Below are 20,442 nucleotides of genomic sequence, written 5' to 3' on the forward strand. Positions count from 1 at the left end.
ATCCTGGGGCCTCAGGCAGACCAACGCACGCCACTTCGTGTATGCAAACCCTTCATTCACGGAGCAACCGTTCCTGGAGGTTGGGATCAAGGATCGACTCGAGGTCTCTGTCCGCGGCGGGATAATAGGCATGATACCTTTACTGCCTAGCTGTTCAAGCTCGAGTGATAGACTATGATAGGAGAACTCGAAGCAGGAGGAATGATAATCTGCCTTTAGTTGATGGGCTCGATCGTTTTTCTGCGGCAAGGCCATGATGGGTAAGCCGTGTGCTTCGTTAGTAGTGTCGATGGTGATGTTTTTGGCGCTGCACATCGTCATGGAGGGCTTGTGGTTGCGAAAAGTGAAGAAAAGGAGGAAATTCGGATCCTGTCTAATAAAAGATGTACGTGTTATAGTTGTGCCGGGGCAGATCGATCATCGAGTGCTGTCGAGGACTGCGGACATTCACATCCGACTTAGAGGCAGCTTCCTGTTGGTCGACTTGAAAGCCTGTTTCTCGGTACAGCCATCCATAATCTTTCTCTCAAGGAGGCCTCCCTCGATATCTTGTGTCGTGCAATGGATGGCATGCCATGACTAGGTACCGCATTGCCAGCCTCTAATCTAAATCGGTACAGTTGCGGCTGACAGATCAGTGCCGTTCATCTCCTATGTGGTCGAAATGCAAGGTGAGATAGGGCGCATCTGAGGCTGCCTATCTGTCATGCACGCCTGGACCATCCGAAGAGGAGGCTACTATGTTGAATACGAGTTGGCTCGTAGGATTTGGCAGTGTTTTTGAGGCCGTGATCGTACACGGCCGACTCCCAACGCTGTCACACGAAGCCATGGCGTTCTGGCAGTGCGTAGGTAGCATTCCTCTTCCACGCTACTACTACAACAACACTTAGAAAGTATTGCCATGCTCAATGACATACAGGAAGCCGAGATCACCTCTTCCCTGACGAGGAGTCTCGCTTCGTGGGATTGTCGGTCCAAGAAGCCAAGACGAACATATTCGATGCGGGAAGCAACAGACTAGACGCGATTTGACTCATGATAAGATGTAGGCCCGATAAGAAGCATTACAAAAGTCTACTTCTTAGACAGGATTTTCCGTCACTGGCTGTACGGTCTTTCGCATTACGCATAATTTGGGACACCGATTTCTTCAATCGCAGCAGTCGGTAGCCGGGAACGCCAGGTCGTTTGCCATTTTAGCCTCGTGGCCTCCGCCCGACGGTAGCACCAGCGCCCTATAGCCTTCGGTGTACCATCGGTGCCCTGTTGGAGTGCTGTGGGTCATCCATTTGCCCCGTCATCATATCTTAGGCCTACGTTAAAACAACTGCAGGGACTGCGGTTGCCTGCACAATGGGCTGCTGTCCATCTATATAAGGCTATAGTACTACTCTCGATACTGTTTTCCCATCGTCCTTACTTCATTTTAGCAGCCACAAATGGCAGTCAATTCCAGGCAATTGGAAGTGACTCATGTGCCCCCGACTTGACCATATCGAACCTTTTATGGGGCTACGTACACCACACCAGTCGTTCTTGAACAACAACGACGACCCCTCCCAAGGGCTATGGCTTTCACCGATGGAACTGATGATGTCTCTTAGTAAATATGGTATTGGCCCTTTGGCGAGCTGTGACGAGAACTGATGAGAAGAAGTAGTTCATTCTTGGACACCAGAAGCATCGGCAACAATGTCTACCCCACGGCAACACCAACGCCCTATGGATCGAATAGGCAGCCGAATATAGCCCTTGGCTCAATCGAATACCGCGGCGGTGACAGGGGTAGCAACACAATGGCGAGAGGCAATAGCAGCAATGCAAATCGAACCCTACGAGGCGGGTTTGACGGACCACGCCAGTTTCTCCCACGGCTGACCCAGGAGTATATCAACTCGCTCGACAAAGAGCTGCCGCATTTACCCACCAACTTACTGGCGCAGGAACAAGATGACGTGTTGAATCAAGTCAACGACCGGCTCTCTCAATGTGCTTTTGACTTCGTGGCAAAATACCAATTTCCGGTCCCTCTTACCCAGGATAAGCGGCCGGTCGAAGGACCAAGTGATCGGGAATGGACGGAGTGGGTGGCCCTGATTAAGAGCCTGGCGACCAAGAGGAGGATTCCGAGCCGTGTCATTTATGGTGGACAAATTAAGCAGTTGGTTACTGTCACTAGCGAAACCAGCGTCCTCTCTCCACTCTTTGACAGCTCTCGTTTTAGACCCACCTTTCAGTGGTGGCTGCTAGCGCTATGTACCCCGCCATGCTCACAGGTACAGTCAATTTTTGGCTTTGCTTATCTCTCCTCTATGCATCCATAAATCGAATACAACACCTGACGGTGTCCCCTATTCACTAGGTTTTGCACATGCTCTACTTGGCACTGCAATTTCCTGTAAGCGTCTGCAAACAGATCTTTCGCCATAAATCTGTCAGCGTTACTGTAATAACTCAACGCAACTCAACACCAAATACGACGTTGACTGGATTCGTGTTAAGACATCTATTTACAACCCTTACAGGAACGACTGTAGTACCGAGGAGAGCAAATAGGACGGTCAAGCGTTTCTAGCTCTGGCTCTTATGGAGCATAAAGTAATTCAAGAATATTGTAATCAATTTATGGATGTACAAGGAAAAGAGAAGCAAAGGCAGAAATCGGGTCTGTACCTGTGAGCATGGCGGGGTACATGGCGTCAACAGCTACCCCTGCAAAAGGGTCTAAAACGGAAACTGTCAAAGAGTGGAGAGAGGACGCTGGTTTCGCTAGCGACAGTACCATCTTAGAAAACTCTCTGGAGATGCGCCATGCTGCAAAGCACCAATCGCGGCCGCTAAAAGACGACAGGAATGTCCTGCAGCTAATTAGTGCAGGTACTCAAGTGGCCAAGTTCCTCAAGAACGCTCCAGCTATGGAATACCTAGTCAAACTATATTGCGAAACTGAGGAACTGATCCAATATCGGAAACTTGCGCCTGCGCCACCGACGGTAGCCTAGTACCCCATAACCGGAGTAGTAACACAGGCAGAGGCCAGTTAGACTAGAAGTTTAGATAGATCAGAGGGACTTGGTGTTTTGTCCCAAATCAGAGATGTCTTCGACTATGATCCTTGGGTAAATTGATCGCTGGGCTGATAGTAGCAGATACGTACTCATGTGCTGTGACGCCGTAACCGGAACATGGCAACCAATATATAACGAGGCGGTTCTACATACATACACGGTACAAATTTTCACCAGTGTTTACGATCCGGTTAGTATCCAAATCGCACATTAAGTCTTGTCAGGTTCATTCACAGTTGACGTGAGTTCATAATACAATATGGCAACGCAAACCCCTACTTCCGCTTGGAAAGGCTCAGGGATAGGATCGCATTGGTCGTTAGATCTAATCGTAGTGCGGGTTCTCCCATGTATGCTACTATGGACTATCTAGATACCTAAGACACGGCTTGCAATTATCAACATCGTAAAATAGTACCAGACTGGCTGACTTAGAGTATTTCCATCTGAAGTGACCGTTAGACCTGCCGTAGGGGTCGGCGAGCGAATAAAAGAGACATTGGCGAACGTGCTGTTAGTTGGCATGAGACTGATCATCGTACCAATGATACCCATAGTGCGGGTTGTCCCATTTGCGCTACCTGTCCAATTGGCGCTTGCCGTCCGGGCCGAGCCAAAGTGCAGGACTGTAGTTGGGTTGGGGGTGGAATCCGTGATGGTGACAAACACAGTTTGTATTACAGTTCTCGTGATACGTTGAGCCTCACCCGTGTTGGCGTTGGTTGCCGGGGCATCCAAGGAACTCTCAGTGGTTGTCGTCGTTTGTTGCGGCGAGCTTTGTGTGTGGGGGCAGTAATCCGGTTCGAACTCTAGGGAGCCTATGGCTTTGAGCGTTCCCACCTGGAACTCGAACTTGACAATGTCCCCAGGTGAGACTTCCAAGCCTAACACACCCACAATGGGGGCGAGCAAGACGGGGATGGACAATCTCATCTTGACCAGACACCGAGGAATGATGGTACTGCGGGTCAGCGGTCCTTAAGTACATCCATGGCTGTCTCGTTCCGGACGTCGGCCATTATTGCTCGTTTGCCCCGAGGGCGTACGGAACCAGACGCGCTCTATGGGGCCTCGATGGATATGGGTTCCATGGCTCTATTTTGTAATATCAGTCACTAGCGAAACCTACGTCCCCTTCCCACTCTTTGGTAGTTTCCGTATTCCTGGAGTGTCCATTAAGCTACAATAGCGTCCCGCGTAACGGTAGATATAGCAAGTGCTGGTTTGCGGGCGCGAAACGTTGATAACATGATGAGCTCGAGTTGGGCGAACCTCACCAGGGGAGCTGCTGGTCCGATTCTGAACCCATATTGACGAGAGGAATCTCGAGCCAGCTTCTCTTTAGCGTGTCTTGAGGAGAAGTTCTTGTGCAGTTCAGGAGGATTGGGCAGTTGGTCCTAAAATGACGCGGGGTCGCGAACCAGCTCTACGCTAATAACGGTGGGTTCTAGGCCTGGCCCGCTGGCTGCGCTAGTGCGCCATTGCTACTCTTCCGACCTGCACTCCAACAGTAGGGCCAACAGGTCTGCAGGCAACTAGGAAGTCAAGACCGGAAACAGCGCGCGAGGATCTTCGAGCTCTCGACGGATGCAGCGAAAGGAGAATACGCTGCTGGATGATTCAGGCTCCATTCGGGATCGGCGCACTTCGAAAAGAGTACAACGAGAGATAACGGTCGTGCGGACCAGAATGGTAGTTTGGCCTCCCAGTATCATTTCTGCATACTACTTGGTAGGAATTGGAGGGACTCCAGAGTGCCTCTCGTGAGCAGCAAGTGCGCCACGCCCAGTAATGGACACAACTATATCGGCGTCTGCTTAGGGTCCCCATTCACTCTAAGTTTGCTGGCTTTGCTCATTTGGACCGGCGGCGCCATCAGCAGCTCTGCATCCTGAGACTTACATCTGCCCCACCGCAGCTTACAGTCATCACCAAGACTTCTGTAGGGCTGCATATTTGGCGCTGATAGGTACCGCTACCGCTAAGCCCTGTAACTCTAGCTGATTTGGAGCCAACAGTGGGCCAGTGGATTACACCCTGGACAGAAGAGCAGCTTGGAGCTGACTGTCGCGGTGGCAGTTCAGACAAAAAAGCTCCCAGAAGCACTTGGGCAGTTTACTAGACTCTACAAGGCCTCTTTTGTCATGGTCCTGAATCATCGCAACTCCTAGTCGTGACTCAGTCAGTTGCATGCCAGTCCTGAATTGGGTTGCGAATTGGAATGATTTCATTGAAAGACATCATCATACCGTTTCAAGGCCTGTCCTAGGCGTGGTCTGCTTCCACCAACATCCACCTTGGACAACAAGCATGAAAAACGAGTATTACCTAATTCACTCAATTGCACACAGAGCAACAGGACATCTTACGACGACTTTAACAATAACGAAGGAGTCTCTTAGTGGTTTCGCCGTCCCTGACCATTAAGTCGGGAAACGAGTGGTTGAGTTCAATTCGTGGTTCGTCCAGTCTGATCACCCCGTATTGGACGAATCCTCCCACAGCTTCATCCCGGAACAAGAGCAACTAAAAGTCGATGCTCCAGGGTCTCGACAGCACCGATGTCTCTACCAAGGCGTGTGAGCATCAACCTAGGTTCCATCCCTAGTGTCCTGGCCCTTGACACTGGGCCGACTCCCACCGTAGCCCCGTCCATGACCGCCGTGCCGCCAGCAACGAGCTATATCCTCCCTGAAACTAGTATTACAGCCACGACAGGGCATTGGGGTCGGAGCTGGGGTCGGGGGCCTGGCGTTGGTTACCCTGGGCGTATTGTTGACCTTTAGGTGGCATAAGAAGAAAGTCAATTCCAGACGGATGAGCCCACCGAGGTAGATACCTTCTGTCTTTAGGGTACATGGTTAGGTCGTGCGGTTTGGGAGAGATGAATAATACTGTCCACCTGCCCACCTTGTGATAAATACTGGATAAAGTACGATCGCTTGGGATGTACAGAGGGAGCTATATGATACAAAAAAACTCCGTACCTCCGTCTAAGCGAATATTGCAACTAAGCCCTACTCTCCAGTAACTTCACCTGAGTTGTTGGGTAGCGTAATATCTGCGGATCCTCCGCCTCCCCTGTGTTGGTTGTGTTGGCACACAAGTCTATCCTGACCCTTCGTTTAGGCGCGATTATAGCCCGATCGGCCCTCCGTTCCCATGGTATCCGCCTCGATGCTGTTATATCCTGACCGACCCTTCACCCGGACGCGGTTATATCCAGACCTTCCGTCTGCCTCAACCTTTCCAATCTGATCATACCCAGACCAGTCCTCTGTCTTCGCACCGCCCTCCGCCCCTGCTTCCCCAATGCGGTGGTATCCCGAGCGGCCTCTCACCTCCACCCGATTGTATCCGGATCTGCCGTTGGTATTCATCTGGTCCTCAAGAAGTTCTTCAGGCTCAGCGGGGCCATGGCTGTCGCGGACAACGAAAGACGGGTACGTTTCTACCGGCTGAGGAAGGGCGTTGGCGAGGCCATTGAGGCCAAGCACGATAAAAAGATTCAGGATGGAAGTCTTCATTGTGCTGAATAGTGATAGGCCTAGGAGAGAAACAATATGAAGGTATATGATGGGAGCTGCGAGATAGGAAGTGATACGTATTCAGAGTGAACTGGGAGTCTTTGCGGAACGTTGGTCTGTATGGGAATCAGCCTGGTGCATGCTGGAGAAACCACTCTATTTTGTCTCTTCGACTCGGAGAGAGAGAAGGCCCTTTATACACGGCAGGACGAAAGCTCATCTGGTATATATCTGCGAGGTCGCGAAGCCTTACGAAAACGGAGCTGAACCGGTTTTGACGCCGCAGTTCGGATATCGCGGGTGGTGCGCCCAGATAGCCATCGCAGAATAGCCCCGCTCGAACCATTTATATCGCCTTCTGCCCAAGTCCAGAGGTTCTAGTTCGCGCCAGTTGACTCTGAAATGGGCGGAGCGTCGGGTCAGGCCCGATTTGGAGTGTCGGCGGCTGTATATCAGCTACGGTGCTGACAGACGTGAACCATCCAAGGTCCGACCTGATACATAGACTGCTGGCCGCATTGGGTACAGGCTTCCTTTAGTTCTTCCCCCGAATGGTAGATGTGAGCCAGTAGTATACTAACATGCAGTACCGGCCCATAGTGCGAATGCAGAGCTGGGAGTAAGACGCGTCTGACTGGGCTACGAAGAAGCACTTCCTAACCGGGATGTCCGTTAGCTTCGCAAAAGCTAACTAGTAATTGACAGGCTGAAATATCGTATTGTGCTATTTCGTTTCAAAGCACCACTGCGGTGGTTCTAGACCTCACAGAACGGCTCACGTCGCATGCGGCCCTTATCTCAGGCGATAGTTGCGGCACCAGCTGTATCCAAGTGGCATAAACCATCAACCATCTATGCAATGTATATAAGCTCCATATGTAAAGTTCAAAGTAATGGTGCCTGACGGCAATCATGTCTCTCAAGCGCATGCCAGACTTCTGCCGTGACCGCAACCTTGTGACGGTCCGGGCAAGGCCCCCACTCTATATCGACCAAACTGCGCATACCCACTATCGCCACCTAGGCACCAACGGTAGTGGTTGGCTTGGAATGCACCGGTCGGGTGTCGGGCACGTCGTACAAGTACGGCAGGCCCCCGGTTCACGGTCTCGGAGTTGGGGGTCCTCTCCGAAATCAGCCATCCCAGTATTGCACAACTCCTAGGGATATACTGCAACGGTCGTACCACATCAGTGGTCCATGAACACTTGGACTTGGACCTCTTTGCCATCGCGCCACTGCAATCCGAAATAGAGGTTGCAAGTATCATGATGCAGGTATGTGTTCCGGGTTGAGCAACATTTCTAGCTACTGACCGGCGGCAACAGATCGTATCCGCCATCGTGTATCTTCTGTCCCTGCCCACGGACGCCCGCGTAGCGGATGTACGTGTTGCGTCAAATGGGACGGTGAAACTAAGTAACAGACCAGTATAAACAAATCGATGAGTTGATCTAATGACGAAACAATAGCCCTCGACCTGAGTGGAAGACTATCGACAGACGTCTGTTACCGACGAGAAATGCATCGGTTTATGGTCTCGTACGTAGAACAGATCATGACGGGTTTAGTTCGCAAGGGGTTTTACTGGTCCTACGACGCTGCGGATTTCCTGGACATACTATACGCAGGACAGTTGCCGCCCATGATTGTAAGAGATCACAGCATGCCATACGAACAAGAACGGCTGACGCTTCACAGCATCCCTTCCTCCACAAGTCGAGGTCTTCTGCTTGCTTGCAGGGTGCTGTTCGTTTGGCTGAGCGCGAAGCACTGGTGAGGTTGGAGTGTATTCGGTACGAAGGAGACAGGCATGGCCTTCGCAGAGGTGTAGCAGTCAAGAGAGTGCCGGAGGTGGAAGAGAGAATGAACCATCACTGCTAGACTCATTGGACAATGGTGGGACTAAATTTCTGCACGCAAACACCACCAGGCTGCCTGACCTGCGTGGGTAAATGCGGTCCTGGCAGCCATGTATCGCGAGAGCCTGTTTAGCTGCGGAAGGCTATATGGTGATTGCTTACGGCATAATCATAGGTGACGTCGTTGGGCTGGAGTTGAATGCCTAGTGTAGCTCAGATAGGGGTAATTATGCACAGTGGCAAGAGAGTAGGCCTCAATGATGAAAGCACTACTGGCTACCGTAAGCTAGACACGAGCTCGGGTATATAAATGACTGGCTTCTCCGCTAGATGCTCCTCTACTCTATCTCGTTTACAATATAAACAAACTCCTAGCACTCCGTACGCTCCCGTCATACATCATCTCTTCAATGACGGTAACTGTGGCAGTTCAGCGTGGTCACGCTGGAAGGCGTCTACCACACCAACCAGGTCTATCCCTTGTAGTAATTCTCTCCATTTACTACCCCGTTTTCAAGAGCCTGATGGGTGCGCTCGACACCAAGTCACTCGTTTCTTTATGCCAAACTTGCAGGGGTCTGCGATCCCAAGTGCAATCCTGTGTATGGAACATCAACACTAAACTGATGCCCTTCGTTCACGACCCTCAGGCCTTCCGCAGTATCCTCGGTGCAAGCGAGGCCTTGATCTATGGCGACTTTGCTACCGAGTTCTTCTCTCGCACGACGTCGAAAACATTGGCAATTATGGCAAAGGCTACTAAGGCGGATCCGGTCCAGGCGTACCTTCAAACGCAAGGATACCTACTGGTTGGGGAAGAACGGGTCCGGTTAGGGTCGGTTACACGGTTACGACGTGGCGAGTCGTTCATCATATTGAGGAAAACACGACTCATACCCCTCCAAGCTATTCTCAGTCGCACGCCGACCACGCAGGCGATGAACTTCATCGCCTGGAACAAAGCTTACTCGGTGTTCCCCAAGACGACCTTTCTCGACCACGAGGTGCTTCCTTTGAAAGGGGCGGACAAGGATGTCCGAGCCGAAATCGCAAGGTGTGGTGAATTTGGCTGGTGTTTAGGGGTGAATGCAAGCCCGCACCAGGAACTAAGCCGGAGTCATCGACGAATTGGAGACTCCAGGACCTGGAAAATGGACCTGGACACACTATGCGTCACCCAGCCAGGAACACCGACTGCGGTTCTGGAATATTCCAGTTTCGACATCCAACAACCAGCGGTTTCGCTCGAGACGACGTGGTACCAGCTGGAAGAGGGTTTGAAGTATTCTATCAGTGTGAAGCCTCTCACCTCACAAGTGCTGAAATACCGCTACACATGCTCGCGACAGGAGTCCCCCGAGCGTCTTCGCCAAATACTCAAGCGTTATACGTTAGCTCAAATGCTATACTTGATGCCGAAAACCAAGTTCGAATCAATAACGAGGGGGACTTCCCCACAGACTTCGATTTGGATGGCATGAGATTCGACCATCCTCCTGGTTGGAGCTATAAGGATCATATACTGCCAGACTTGTGGTCAAGTTTAGGATTGGACGGCGACAGTAGCCATCGCAGGCTATAAATATCCATTGAATTCTATACGAAGCCGTCGTACCCTGTCTACCCAGGGAACCCAATCGCTCCCATCTGCATTTGCGGTTCCGTAAGATGCTTGGTTGGGGCTGCCCCATTCGGACATACCTTGAATTCCTGCCTTCTTCGACTAAAACACGCGATCAACAGTGTCTGGTGCTGCGTCCTTGCTTTGGTCCGGCCTATCCAACTCACTCCCAACAACTACCGTAGGTGGCGGATACTGCTTTTCCTAGGTTATTTATTTAGTGTGTAGTGGAATTTGGCATATTCGGTGGCCACGTGAGTCGCGGAGGGGGAGCGGGGAGGGGTGCTTACAACGTCGCTTAGTGTTAACGGTGACATGCCCCTTTGAGATACGAAGAGATACTGTTTGCGCCTACGGGGCGCTTTGATATAGATGTAAACCTCTGCTCCGTATCGACGCTGAAGCCTTCGACTGCTTTTCACCCATGTCTTCCAGTTTTTCGCTATGTTTTCGTTGCTTCTATCCCTTCTTTTACGCGTGGGCAGCACAGGGCCTGGGTTCTTTCTTGAGACGTTTTCCATTCATTCCTGAGCAATCATTTACCGTTGGTAGGAGCCGTGCCTATGGATGGGGAAGGGAATGCCAAAAACAAAATCATATTGACAGTAAAACATTCGGGTTGATACTAAACTATAAGCCTTTGTTCTCATTTCTTTTATGGATTTGGTGATTGCTGTCCCCGACTCACGGTCAACGAGACGGAACCGAAGTCGGCCACAGCGAAAGCTGTCAAATCATCTCACAAACCATTGGTTCTGGTGTATATGCTGTGACCCAGCGCAATTTTGTGCGCAGAATGGATTTCACGGTAGACGATAGCGGACCGATATTGCCTCGGGCTCTGGCGATGGAACAGCACATGGGAAACAATTGGAGTTTTGTGGACATTACGCGAGCACCTGAGGGCTGCGTCCCTTCTGAAGCTACAGGCGCATGAGGTGAAGTGAAATAAAAGTTCTTCTCTGTTGGCAGGCAGAAGGGCGCCATCCGTCGATGAGGGCGCCCCTAGTAAAGCCAATGTGAATGTGAGTCAGGATCTATATGGAGGCGAAGCGGCTCTGAAGAGCTGTAACAGAACACAGTGCGACTGGTTGTAGCTTTGACCCGAAAACAATGAGGCTTCATCCACCAGCTGTTTTGATCCCGCGTAGTATAGAACCCGAAAGTCCATGGATGGTCCAACGCAATTGGCGTTACTTACTGTACTAACTACTGCTTTTCCATCTGCACTCTCTTGAGTACCATGTACGGTGTGCCACTGTGAAAGCAGAAATGACCTTGTGTTGGGAGATACCTCTCCTCACTTCTCTGTTCATTGGCCGCCGCCGCCCAGAATGCACCCAGCGCATCAAGATCATAATTCAGCCAGTGTCCAGGGCGGACCCAGTGGAGTGCCTCGGGAAGCACCAGATGCTGTCAGTCGGCCTACGCCACCACCTACAGGGGTATGGCATTATGGACCGAATAATGGTGATTAAGGGTGCCGGATCGTTCGTTATTGGATCAGAATACTATACACCTGCCAATCTAAACCCTTGTAAAGTATCTAGCTGTGACTCCCGGTTTATAGCGCTCAAGGAGGAGGTCATTATCCCTATCGAAAGTGGCTCCATGCATACAAGCATGTCATTATCGATGCAAAACTAGGTAAGCCACATCGGATTGTACTGATCTCATCAACTGAGCCTCTCTTCACTTTTGATATGTCCATGCTGACTTTCGTGACATGCCTGACTGCCGTCGTTCAGCATCCCAAGTAGCACCTTTATTTCATTGGACTGCCAGCTCAAGAAATAGATTCGAAGGAACCAGCTGCCCTCCCTCCATGTCCCTGGAAGTGACAACTAGGTAAGGCAACGTTATTCGTACGAAGCTAGGCAGGGAAGGGTTTGCGTTGTATGCAATAATAATTCACCCATCCATCTAACCCGATCGCTCTTCACCAATGAGCAGGCAGTGCAGAGTACATTGCCTTTTACCCGCTCGCTCGATGCATGGGGGCTTAGTTAGATGACTGACACCTTCCTGCATGGTAAGGGCTTTTTATGGACATAACAGTTGGTGCTTCTCACCTGCTCGGCCCATGTAGCCTACGGTGGCAAATAATAGGGGCTGGGCGTGTTGGGAAATAAATGTACGCCACTTTCGCTTGGTAGAGACTACCTGGCTTTGCTTTATTCCAATCCTTTTCTGGCTGAACTTTGATTGCTTGTTATCCTTGCGAATTTTGCCTAGATCAACTTCCAGAAAACGTTTTCCGCAAACTTCACCTTTATACTCTGAGGCTGATTAACTATTTTTATTTATTCTTTTGCTTATCTGTTGCCCACAAAACTGAGCCAAACAAGAGACCAGGTTGGTGGTAACAGGACGGGAGAAAACAACCACGACAACGCCCGCAATCTAGTCTAAATTCACGTGAGATCTGGGGTCTTGAGCCGAGAGCAGATCCATCGTGTCTGGAAGCAAAGAAACTGAGCCAGTCTTGCCAGAACAACCACCACCCTGAAATGGCTTCAGGAAACCCATTGACAGACTTGTACAGATCGCACAATGCAAGTCCGCCGGTAACGAAAGCCAAATTGAGCGAGTTGGACATTGAAAAGATTCCCAACAATCATAGACTACGCCATGACCTTAATTTTGGCCCGGAGCTGCAATTCCGACCCAACTGCGATGGCGAGAAGGGCAGGAAGAAGCAGGCCAAGGCGGATGAATTCTGGGCCAATCTTCGTGACCAATTGCACGAGTATATTACAGCTCCGGCATCATCCCAGCAACGCCTTGGAATGGACCGCGACTGGTGTCTTCCAGACTTGTTGAAAGAATTGAAGGAGATTTGCACACTCTTATCTCCTCTCAGGATCAAGTATACCTTGATGAGGGGTTCAACGTAGAGTTGATCATGCAGCAGTTCTACAAAGGAACCACCGACCTGGAGAAATTAGCGTCCTGGCTTTCCAGCTTGCTCAAAACCTACTGTGCTCCTGGGAGGGATAAGCTGGTGGACGAAATGTACAACAAGCTGGCAAACGGTAACCGAAGGAACGACATGGGAGATTTGATTCAGGGACTGCGTAGTCTCTTGAACCTACTGGAAGGGATGAAGCTCGACCTTGCAAACCATTTTATTCGCTGTTAGAAACCCACTCTGATCGAGGACACTGTAAATTTCGAAAAGCGCTTCTTCTGTAACAAGATCCAGAGCGGCAGGCTCAACCCTCATCCAGGAAGCCAATGGTATGTCACAGCCATTAGGGATATTGGCCTCAGTCCCGGATCCGCGTCTGCTTTCGGCGGTATGGCAGTGTTTTTCGAGGCTTTATCCAGGTTGATCCTTCCTTCCAGCCCCCCAGCAACTCCCAAATACGTTCGCCTTTGACGAGAAGCAAATAACAAAGCTGCGCAGCGACGTACTCAATGACATCCACCTGGAAATATGCATGCGCCTGTCCAGCAAACTCAAGAATATGTACCGAGATTCGAGGGGAACAAGTACCCTCATCCCTACCTCTGTCCCTACCCCAACCCTAATCACATCGAGTCCAGCCACTCCTGGCTCCACCTACGCCAGGAGCGACGGGCAAGATCCTGGTTTCGGCTCCATTACGAGTTCATTGGGTTCACTCTCCGTGGCGGCACCCGAGACGATAAGGTCGCCTTGCCGCTCATCAAACCATATGTTACGCCAAGATATCTTAGATGCGCAAGACACGGAAAGGAGCAAATATAACCTCTACATCGCCCTCACGGACCTCCTGTCGACAGCCCCAGCTAGTGCCGGGACTGCTAGCGAAAGGAAGCTGATGAGGGATTCTTTCGCAGTTGAGATCTTCCGCTTCACGAATGCGCCTACAGAGGCGCTTCGTCAAGTCGAGGAAGAGCTTGGCCAACATCTCTACCAGCCCCATTCGCAGCTCTTCCAAGAGGTTGAATCGCACTTCTGGATCCGCCTCATCGCGGAGCTTCAAGAATGTGTCAGGACGCTCAAACCCCTTGGCAGTCTCGGCCTCTTCTCGGCAGCTGTAGGTCGCCGTAACTATGTGCCATGGGGCGGGCCAAGCGCTCATCCTATGTCCAGTAATGCAATAGGTATCTCAACCCAAGAAGCCCAGGCGAAAAGAGGAATAGAAGACATAGCTGCCAGGCTGGCGCATCTTGGCCTTCTTCATTGGAGAGTGTGGTCGCCGCTAATCTATCTTGGCGGTGACAATGGCGGTGACAATGGCGGTGACAATGGCGGTGACAATGGCATGGAGTTAAGCTACGCGGTGGGTATCTGAGGCGTGCACAGCTTCTTCTACGACGGCATTCGACGATTTAATCAGCGACCGAAGCGAATTCAAAAGACCTCGATAGTGACCTAGCTGAATAGATACCTGTGGTTATCCAGATGTTAGCCGCTTGCTGACTATTCTCTTCAGACACCGTTCCTATAACTTTTCCTTTTATTCTAAGCACAAGATGCCTGAGATGCAGTAAGATGGCCGTAAGATAGGGAGCTGCCTCCATACGTTGGTGGTACGTAGGCTTTGAGCCGCAAGGCAAAAAAAGTCGGAGCATACCTCGCTACAATGCATTAAACTGTGATCACGATTATCAAGATTATTCCTTCAATTCACCGATACGGCAAACGCAGAGTAAGCTAGGGATCGAGCAGCACGTCACCGATCCCAGTTTACAGCTCAGTTCCACGGCTCATATTGTTTGCATCCAATGGCGATATAGATCAGGGTGACGCTGTTGCTTTCCATAGCGAAATAGAGGACGCTGTAGGATGCCAAAACCAGCAAGCCAGAGAGGATTGCGCCCAGACAGCAGAGCGCCACGACGAGCCGGGTATGCTTGGCATCAGTGGGCATTTTGTGGCTCTCAAAGAAAGAGCGAAGGGGAATATTCGTGAACCAGGCAAAATACGAGTACAGGGCGATATTAGTACCCCCTATGATGAAGGTCAGGGAGAGCGCCGCCGAAATTGGAAGAACGTCCAAAGCGCCCATTGCGGGAGTAGCTTGGCTAGAAGGAAATGGAAAGCGGCAAAGAAGGCAAGAGGGCGTCCGTGTATCCGCACAGTTACGCCAGGCGTTGTACAAAATTGATAGACGGATGCAAAAGGCTAGTATACGACTGGTATGATTAAAGGAGGTATGCCATGACTGAACATTGATCGAGAGAAACTCTCCCTTTTATACACAACAAAAACCGGCGCAGTTCCAGTCCATGGTGTCTGCCTTGCTACGCCCCTTTACACAACTCTGAAGTCCAACTCTTCTTGGACCAGGGCAACGCTACCGCCCTCCGGCTTCATCCGTAAGGCAATTGTTTCCTAAGTTCCATTCGACAGGAGTAGTAGGTTTGTCGCTTTAATGTCTGGCGCCGTGGGCTGCGTATCGCGCACATCCCTTCCCTGAAATATAGAGGATTTGCCAATTCACGCCTAGATGCGGTAAACTGCCACCTTTGGCCCTATCATGAGGATTTGTTAATGGAGCCGTTCTGTAACGGCACGGGGTGGCGTCAGAAGCGATTCGAGCGAAAATCGGAACACGACACGCGCCATGAATTTTGTTGCGCCAGAAGGTCATCATGACTTGGTCCCACGGCCGCGGCGGAAGAGCCGTACTAAGCCAGTTCTGGAGTTTTCCACGAGCTGAACAAGAGCCAGGCCTGGTGTATAGAATGTCCATATCTGCACATCTCCACCATCGGATGTCGTTTTGTTGTCATTGGATGAATATTATATCTTATTGTCTGCCATGGCACTGACTCATGAATTCCGGCCCATTGAGTGTACGCCCAGACTACATAAGCAATCACCTGTAGATATCTACACCTCAGCTACCCCTCCACACCTACTCTACGAAATATATATTAACTCACCGTAACGAACAAGTCCCACAGGGGCTTATGCAATCTTCCATGTCACGCCGCTCACTGAACTTGCCAATGCCCACCCCAACGGGAAGGCATAACCCATTATACTCCCAAGATACTAGCTCAACTATGTCGAAGACACGGGAAACCAACTTCCGGCTTCCCGAGGAATGGGAGGCGCAGGAAATCCTGGACGAGGATGTCGTCGGCGAGAAGACGTACTATTTGATCAGCTGGAAACCCACTCTTGTGCCTGAAACGGAAGTAAGCACAACACTGCTACAGACGTGGCGGGACGAGATGGACAATTTGGTTGCTCCCAACCGTGATTCTGTCTTGGAAAGCCATGTGGTGCTGCAACGTTGTGATCAGTGGCTGGGTACTATCATCGGAGAAGAAGTTTTGGACGGTGCGACTCACTATAGGGTCCAGTGGGAGCCGACCTTCGAGCCTGATAGCAATCTGGTGGACATGGCAGAGCTACTCAAGGAGTGGAAGCTGAAGCTCCGAACGCGGAGTGGACGATTATACACGGAAAGGAGAAGGGTGGGGGACCGCAGGAAGTCCGGTCGGGGTCGAAGCCCAAAGCGACGGGGTAGCATCGCGGAGTAGAAGAAACTCATACAAGCCGTTAATTACGATAGCCACCAGTCACAGACCCCTTAGCGACTTATTCGTATTAATATACGCCAATGACTGGTTCTCAGCACGATCAGTCCTAGCTTAAACTTTGACTAAGCTACTCGATGATGTCTATTTCTACTACGCATCACTCGCTTTCCATGCTGCCTATATAAGAGAGGATCACTGCCTCTTGGGCACCGCTTCCCGACTGATGGTTGACATAAACACAAGGGCTGAGCTTATGAAACGAATGGAAATCAGCAGCAGAAGAGGACCTAGCTAGCCCTAATCTTCGCCTTTTCGACGGGCTGCTTGAGCCTTGGAGACGTTCCATCTGGCCATCCCACTCTTTCTCTGAATACACCTTGAGAAAGGTTTCACGGACCTCTGGTAGAGCGGTTCGTGGCAGGTCTTGTAGCGAGACACTCGAAGGTCTCCAGTGAACCTTGACCGTTGCCAGCGTGCCTTTTTTGCCCACGTGCTCATCAGTGAGCTTCTCGTACTCCATCATGATCTGACCCAGCGCTGCGGAGGTTGAAGTGGTGGGAGGGGTAGAGTGGGCCTAAATCAGGTACATCACCGTGCTCTTCCCTAGGACCATTATTTACCATGATCCTTATTGGCTTTGTACCTCAAGATACGGTTGCCAAAAGAAACCGGCGCATTGCTGTACGTGTAGGAAGTCTTCCTATTTCAGGCGCTCTCGGCGGAACCTGGATAGCCGGCGCTAGTTCAATTGCAGTAGAGCTCCAAACCGCGACACATGCTTGGATAACCATTATCCGACATAACTGAGCAGCCGAGAAACACGCCGACTGCACAGTGCAGCATACGTTTGGCGATCGAGAACATGATCGCAATCCCATACAACATGGCAGCGAGCACAACTGGTGCAGAGACAAGCTCCCGACTTGGTCATGGTAGCATGACGACCGATTGCTACCAAGATACAAATTCAAGGCTCCTGTCACTTGCGCATGGCAGTCAATTCCCGTTGTTCCCCGGATCAGTCCGCTGATGATGTTAGCGGAGCCTGCCGTGATGGAAAGCCACGAAGAAAGTAATGGCAAGCGGGAGGCGAGCCAAGCCTTGTTGGGAGAGGACAAAAGGCAGAGATGCACATGACATTCTGCAGCACTTGGAGATCTCAACAAGCTAGCAGTGCTAGCCTAGCACGGAGACCTGCCGTAGAATTGTTGGTAGAATATCAAAAATGAAGGTTCACTACCATGATTGAAAGATTGTTGTAATTGGCACCATTGCATGGAAGCTATTCGGCTCACGTGTCAAAAGAACATGAATATTGGACGGTGGAAGCAGCGGGTTAAGGGGGTGGCTGGTGTCAGCCACAGGAGAGGCGGCTGTGCCACTGGGGCCAGGCTTCCAGTTCAATTGCAGTAGCTCGAAACAGCAACAAATGCCATAATCGATTTATCCGACATAACAACGTAATTTAGGACGCACGAAAAAGACGATTCTTCTATCGCCCTGGCAGCGCGCCGCATAACGTACACCGATGACCGATCACAGACGACCGACAACAGGAGTCGAAATCCGACACAGCATGGCGGCGAGCACAACAGGAGCGGGGACAAGCTGGCGACTTGAGCACGGCAACATGACGACAATTAAGAGACGATAGCACAGCAACCACGGTTGTTATTCATTGTTTCGAATCATCATCGAACTCCGAAGCACGCCGGCAACTCCTTGAGGCCAACGAGGCTACCTAGTCCTCCAAGACCAGCATGACAGGCATGCCACGACTGACCTACACGCATCATCGCACGATAGACGCATCCTACTCGACGATTGTCCGACCGGCAGCTCAGCAGCGCTGCATGATCCGTGCGAAAAGAGTTGACGAGCTACAAAAGGCCAGCGCATTGGCAGAGGAATAGAGCACCATCGGTCGACACATACAATGCCAGAAGACAACACGGGTCCGCGCCAAGGGATCATCATGTTTGCGAATGGCCCAATTCGCCCCAACACTCCCTGTCTCAAGGCTTATACCTGATCGAAAAAGCTGTCGCCCAAGGGATCAGCATCGGCCACGGGGACGAAGCGCTCAAACAGGGCTTTCACCTGCGACAGCCAGCCCGTGACTCTCTGGGTTTGCTGCAGGAACCTGTACTCGATGTCAGTTGACGATCTGCGCCAGACTGAATACACGGTGACTTACAGCTGTTCGACCTTCTGTATTGCGCTGGTCACTTCTGGAGACTGAGCCCACCACGCCCGCGACTGCACCCGCGCCTGCGCCTGCGACTGCGCCCAAGACCGTCGCCCCTTCTGCAACGCAGCTCCAGCCTCAGAGCCAACAACCACTGTCCTTTCCAGGCATTCCCAACTTATTCGACTACGAGGAAGGCCTCGGCTCAGGCCCCTTCAGCTCCCCGCCACCGTAGGTCCCTCTACGACCAGTCTGGGTGTTGTACTGAGAACAAAGAACGCCGGGCGACGCCCAAGAACTGTTGCACAAAGTGAATGAGCTGCTGGAAAATATCAAGGCCGTCCAGTCCGAGTTGACCCACCACAACGAAAAGCAAGTCTATCCCCGCCCTCGTACAGCAGAGCTCTCCTACTCACGCACGCCCACATCTCGCCAGATTCATAACTTTGTAGGTCTCCACCGCTGTCGCAACGAGGTATACATCTAACCACAGGCGCCCCGACAACACACAGTACAGTACCCAACCTGCCATTTAGGGGTTGATCATATTGCGAAGATACCGATTTCTCGATTAGGAAGTGCTTCTTGGCAGCCGGTCTAGCCATGTTGCGTCACATTCCATGCCGGTGTAGTTGTGGTCCCGTACATACGCAACGTAGACGCCTACCGTATTGCCGTAGGTGCTGAAGGAGCGGCTCTCGCAGCGCTTGTACCGCTTGCCAGCGCCCACTGACATGCTGGTTGCCAGCGGACGTCTGAAAACGGACCTGGCCCATGCCAGAGTACCGAATGCTTCCAGTGCTAGGGGCGGTAGAAGTGCGCTTTCGTGGTCGTCATGGTGACTCTCGTCAAATCCTTTACTACGGCTTCCTGGAGTACTGTACTGTACGGTATGTACATTATGGGCGTGTGAGACATTCTCGCTGTCCGCTTGCCACGCCGTAGCTACCGCCATACTGCTCATAATAACCATACGGCTGGTGACCCTTGCCGTCCACTTCGTGGTAGTTTTTGGCTCGCACGGCTGGCACAGGTTCTGACCCCATGGCTGGACTTCGCCAACGACTCAATTCCACCGCTTCCAATGTGTATGGGCCCCTCGTAGCTGCCGAAGTGCTTCTGTCGCTCGTTGCTTTGGGCTAGTTCGGTCCGTTCACGAGAGGTAGCAGAAACGCATCTGGTTGTTCTCCCAGGTACTAAAATAGTAGCATGCGCTCCTTATACCCGAAAGCCTCAATACAGCTCTTCTGGTTCGTACCTATCAGTATCATAACTCAGTTCTTTGCATCTGTTTCTGATCATGCTACCTAAAGCGACTTCCTGCCCTGGTGGCCTCGTACCTCAAGGTACAGTCGTCAGCACGAGACCGGTGTAGTACAGTACGGACGCGACTTAGACGCAGTTCAACTTGCAAAGCGGCATTCTTTCTGACTACAGAGTCTAGACTGGCTAAGCTGCGGTAGGGCAGATGTAAACCTCACGATGCAGGGCTGCTGGCGCCGCCGGTCCAAAGGAGCAAAGCCAGCGAACAGCAACGCCAATTTTATTATATTCCGTTGTTGGCCGTGGCGCACTTGCTGGCTCACACGATGCACTTTCAGGTCTTTCCAATTCCCACCGAGTGGAAACCATTCTAGTCCGCACCACAGTAGTCTCCCATTGTACCCTTTTCAAAGTGCGCCGATTC

General features: G+C 51.3%; 4 protein-coding genes across 4 annotated transcripts; 2 read left to right on the top strand and 2 right to left on the bottom strand.

Moving 5' to 3' along the window:
• Positions 1-1,799: 1,799 nt before the first annotated feature.
• On the top strand, positions 1,800-3,005 carry PG998_014362 (uncharacterized protein; the record flags this gene model as incomplete). The annotated part of the gene is made up of 2 exons (XM_066881178.1): positions 1,800-2,259; positions 2,725-3,005. 2 exons carry the CDS (start codon positions 1,800-1,802, stop codon positions 3,003-3,005), a joined length of 741 nt encoding a protein of 246 aa, XP_066723709.1.
• Positions 3,006-3,065: 60 nt separating this feature from the next.
• Positions 3,066-4,004, bottom strand: PG998_014363 (uncharacterized protein; the record flags this gene model as incomplete). The annotated part of the gene is made up of 2 exons (XM_066881179.1): positions 3,066-3,109; positions 3,614-4,004. 2 exons carry the CDS (start codon positions 4,002-4,004, stop codon positions 3,066-3,068), a joined length of 435 nt encoding a protein of 144 aa, XP_066723710.1.
• Positions 4,005-6,196: 2,192 nt separating this feature from the next.
• Positions 6,197-6,598, bottom strand: PG998_014364 (uncharacterized protein; the record flags this gene model as incomplete). The annotated part of the gene is made up of 1 exon (XM_066881180.1): positions 6,197-6,598. The coding sequence occupies one exon, from the start codon at positions 6,596-6,598 to the stop codon at positions 6,197-6,199; it is 402 nt and encodes a 133-aa protein (XP_066723711.1).
• Positions 6,599-7,510: 912 nt separating this feature from the next.
• PG998_014365 (uncharacterized protein) lies at positions 7,511-8,562 on the top strand (the record flags this gene model as incomplete). Its single annotated transcript, XM_066881181.1, has 5 exons — positions 7,511-7,637; positions 7,691-7,875; positions 7,927-8,017; positions 8,071-8,249; positions 8,300-8,562. 5 exons carry the CDS (start codon positions 7,511-7,513, stop codon positions 8,480-8,482), a joined length of 765 nt encoding a protein of 254 aa, XP_066723712.1. The 3' UTR covers positions 8,483-8,562.
• Positions 8,563-20,442: the final 11,880 nt, after the last annotated feature.

The sequence above is a fragment of the Apiospora kogelbergensis genome, assembly GCF_038363985.1.
Source record: "Apiospora kogelbergensis strain CBS 113332 chromosome Unknown utg000011l_segment0_segment0, whole genome shotgun sequence".
Lineage (NCBI taxonomy): Eukaryota > Fungi > Ascomycota > Sordariomycetes > Amphisphaeriales > Apiosporaceae > Apiospora > Apiospora kogelbergensis.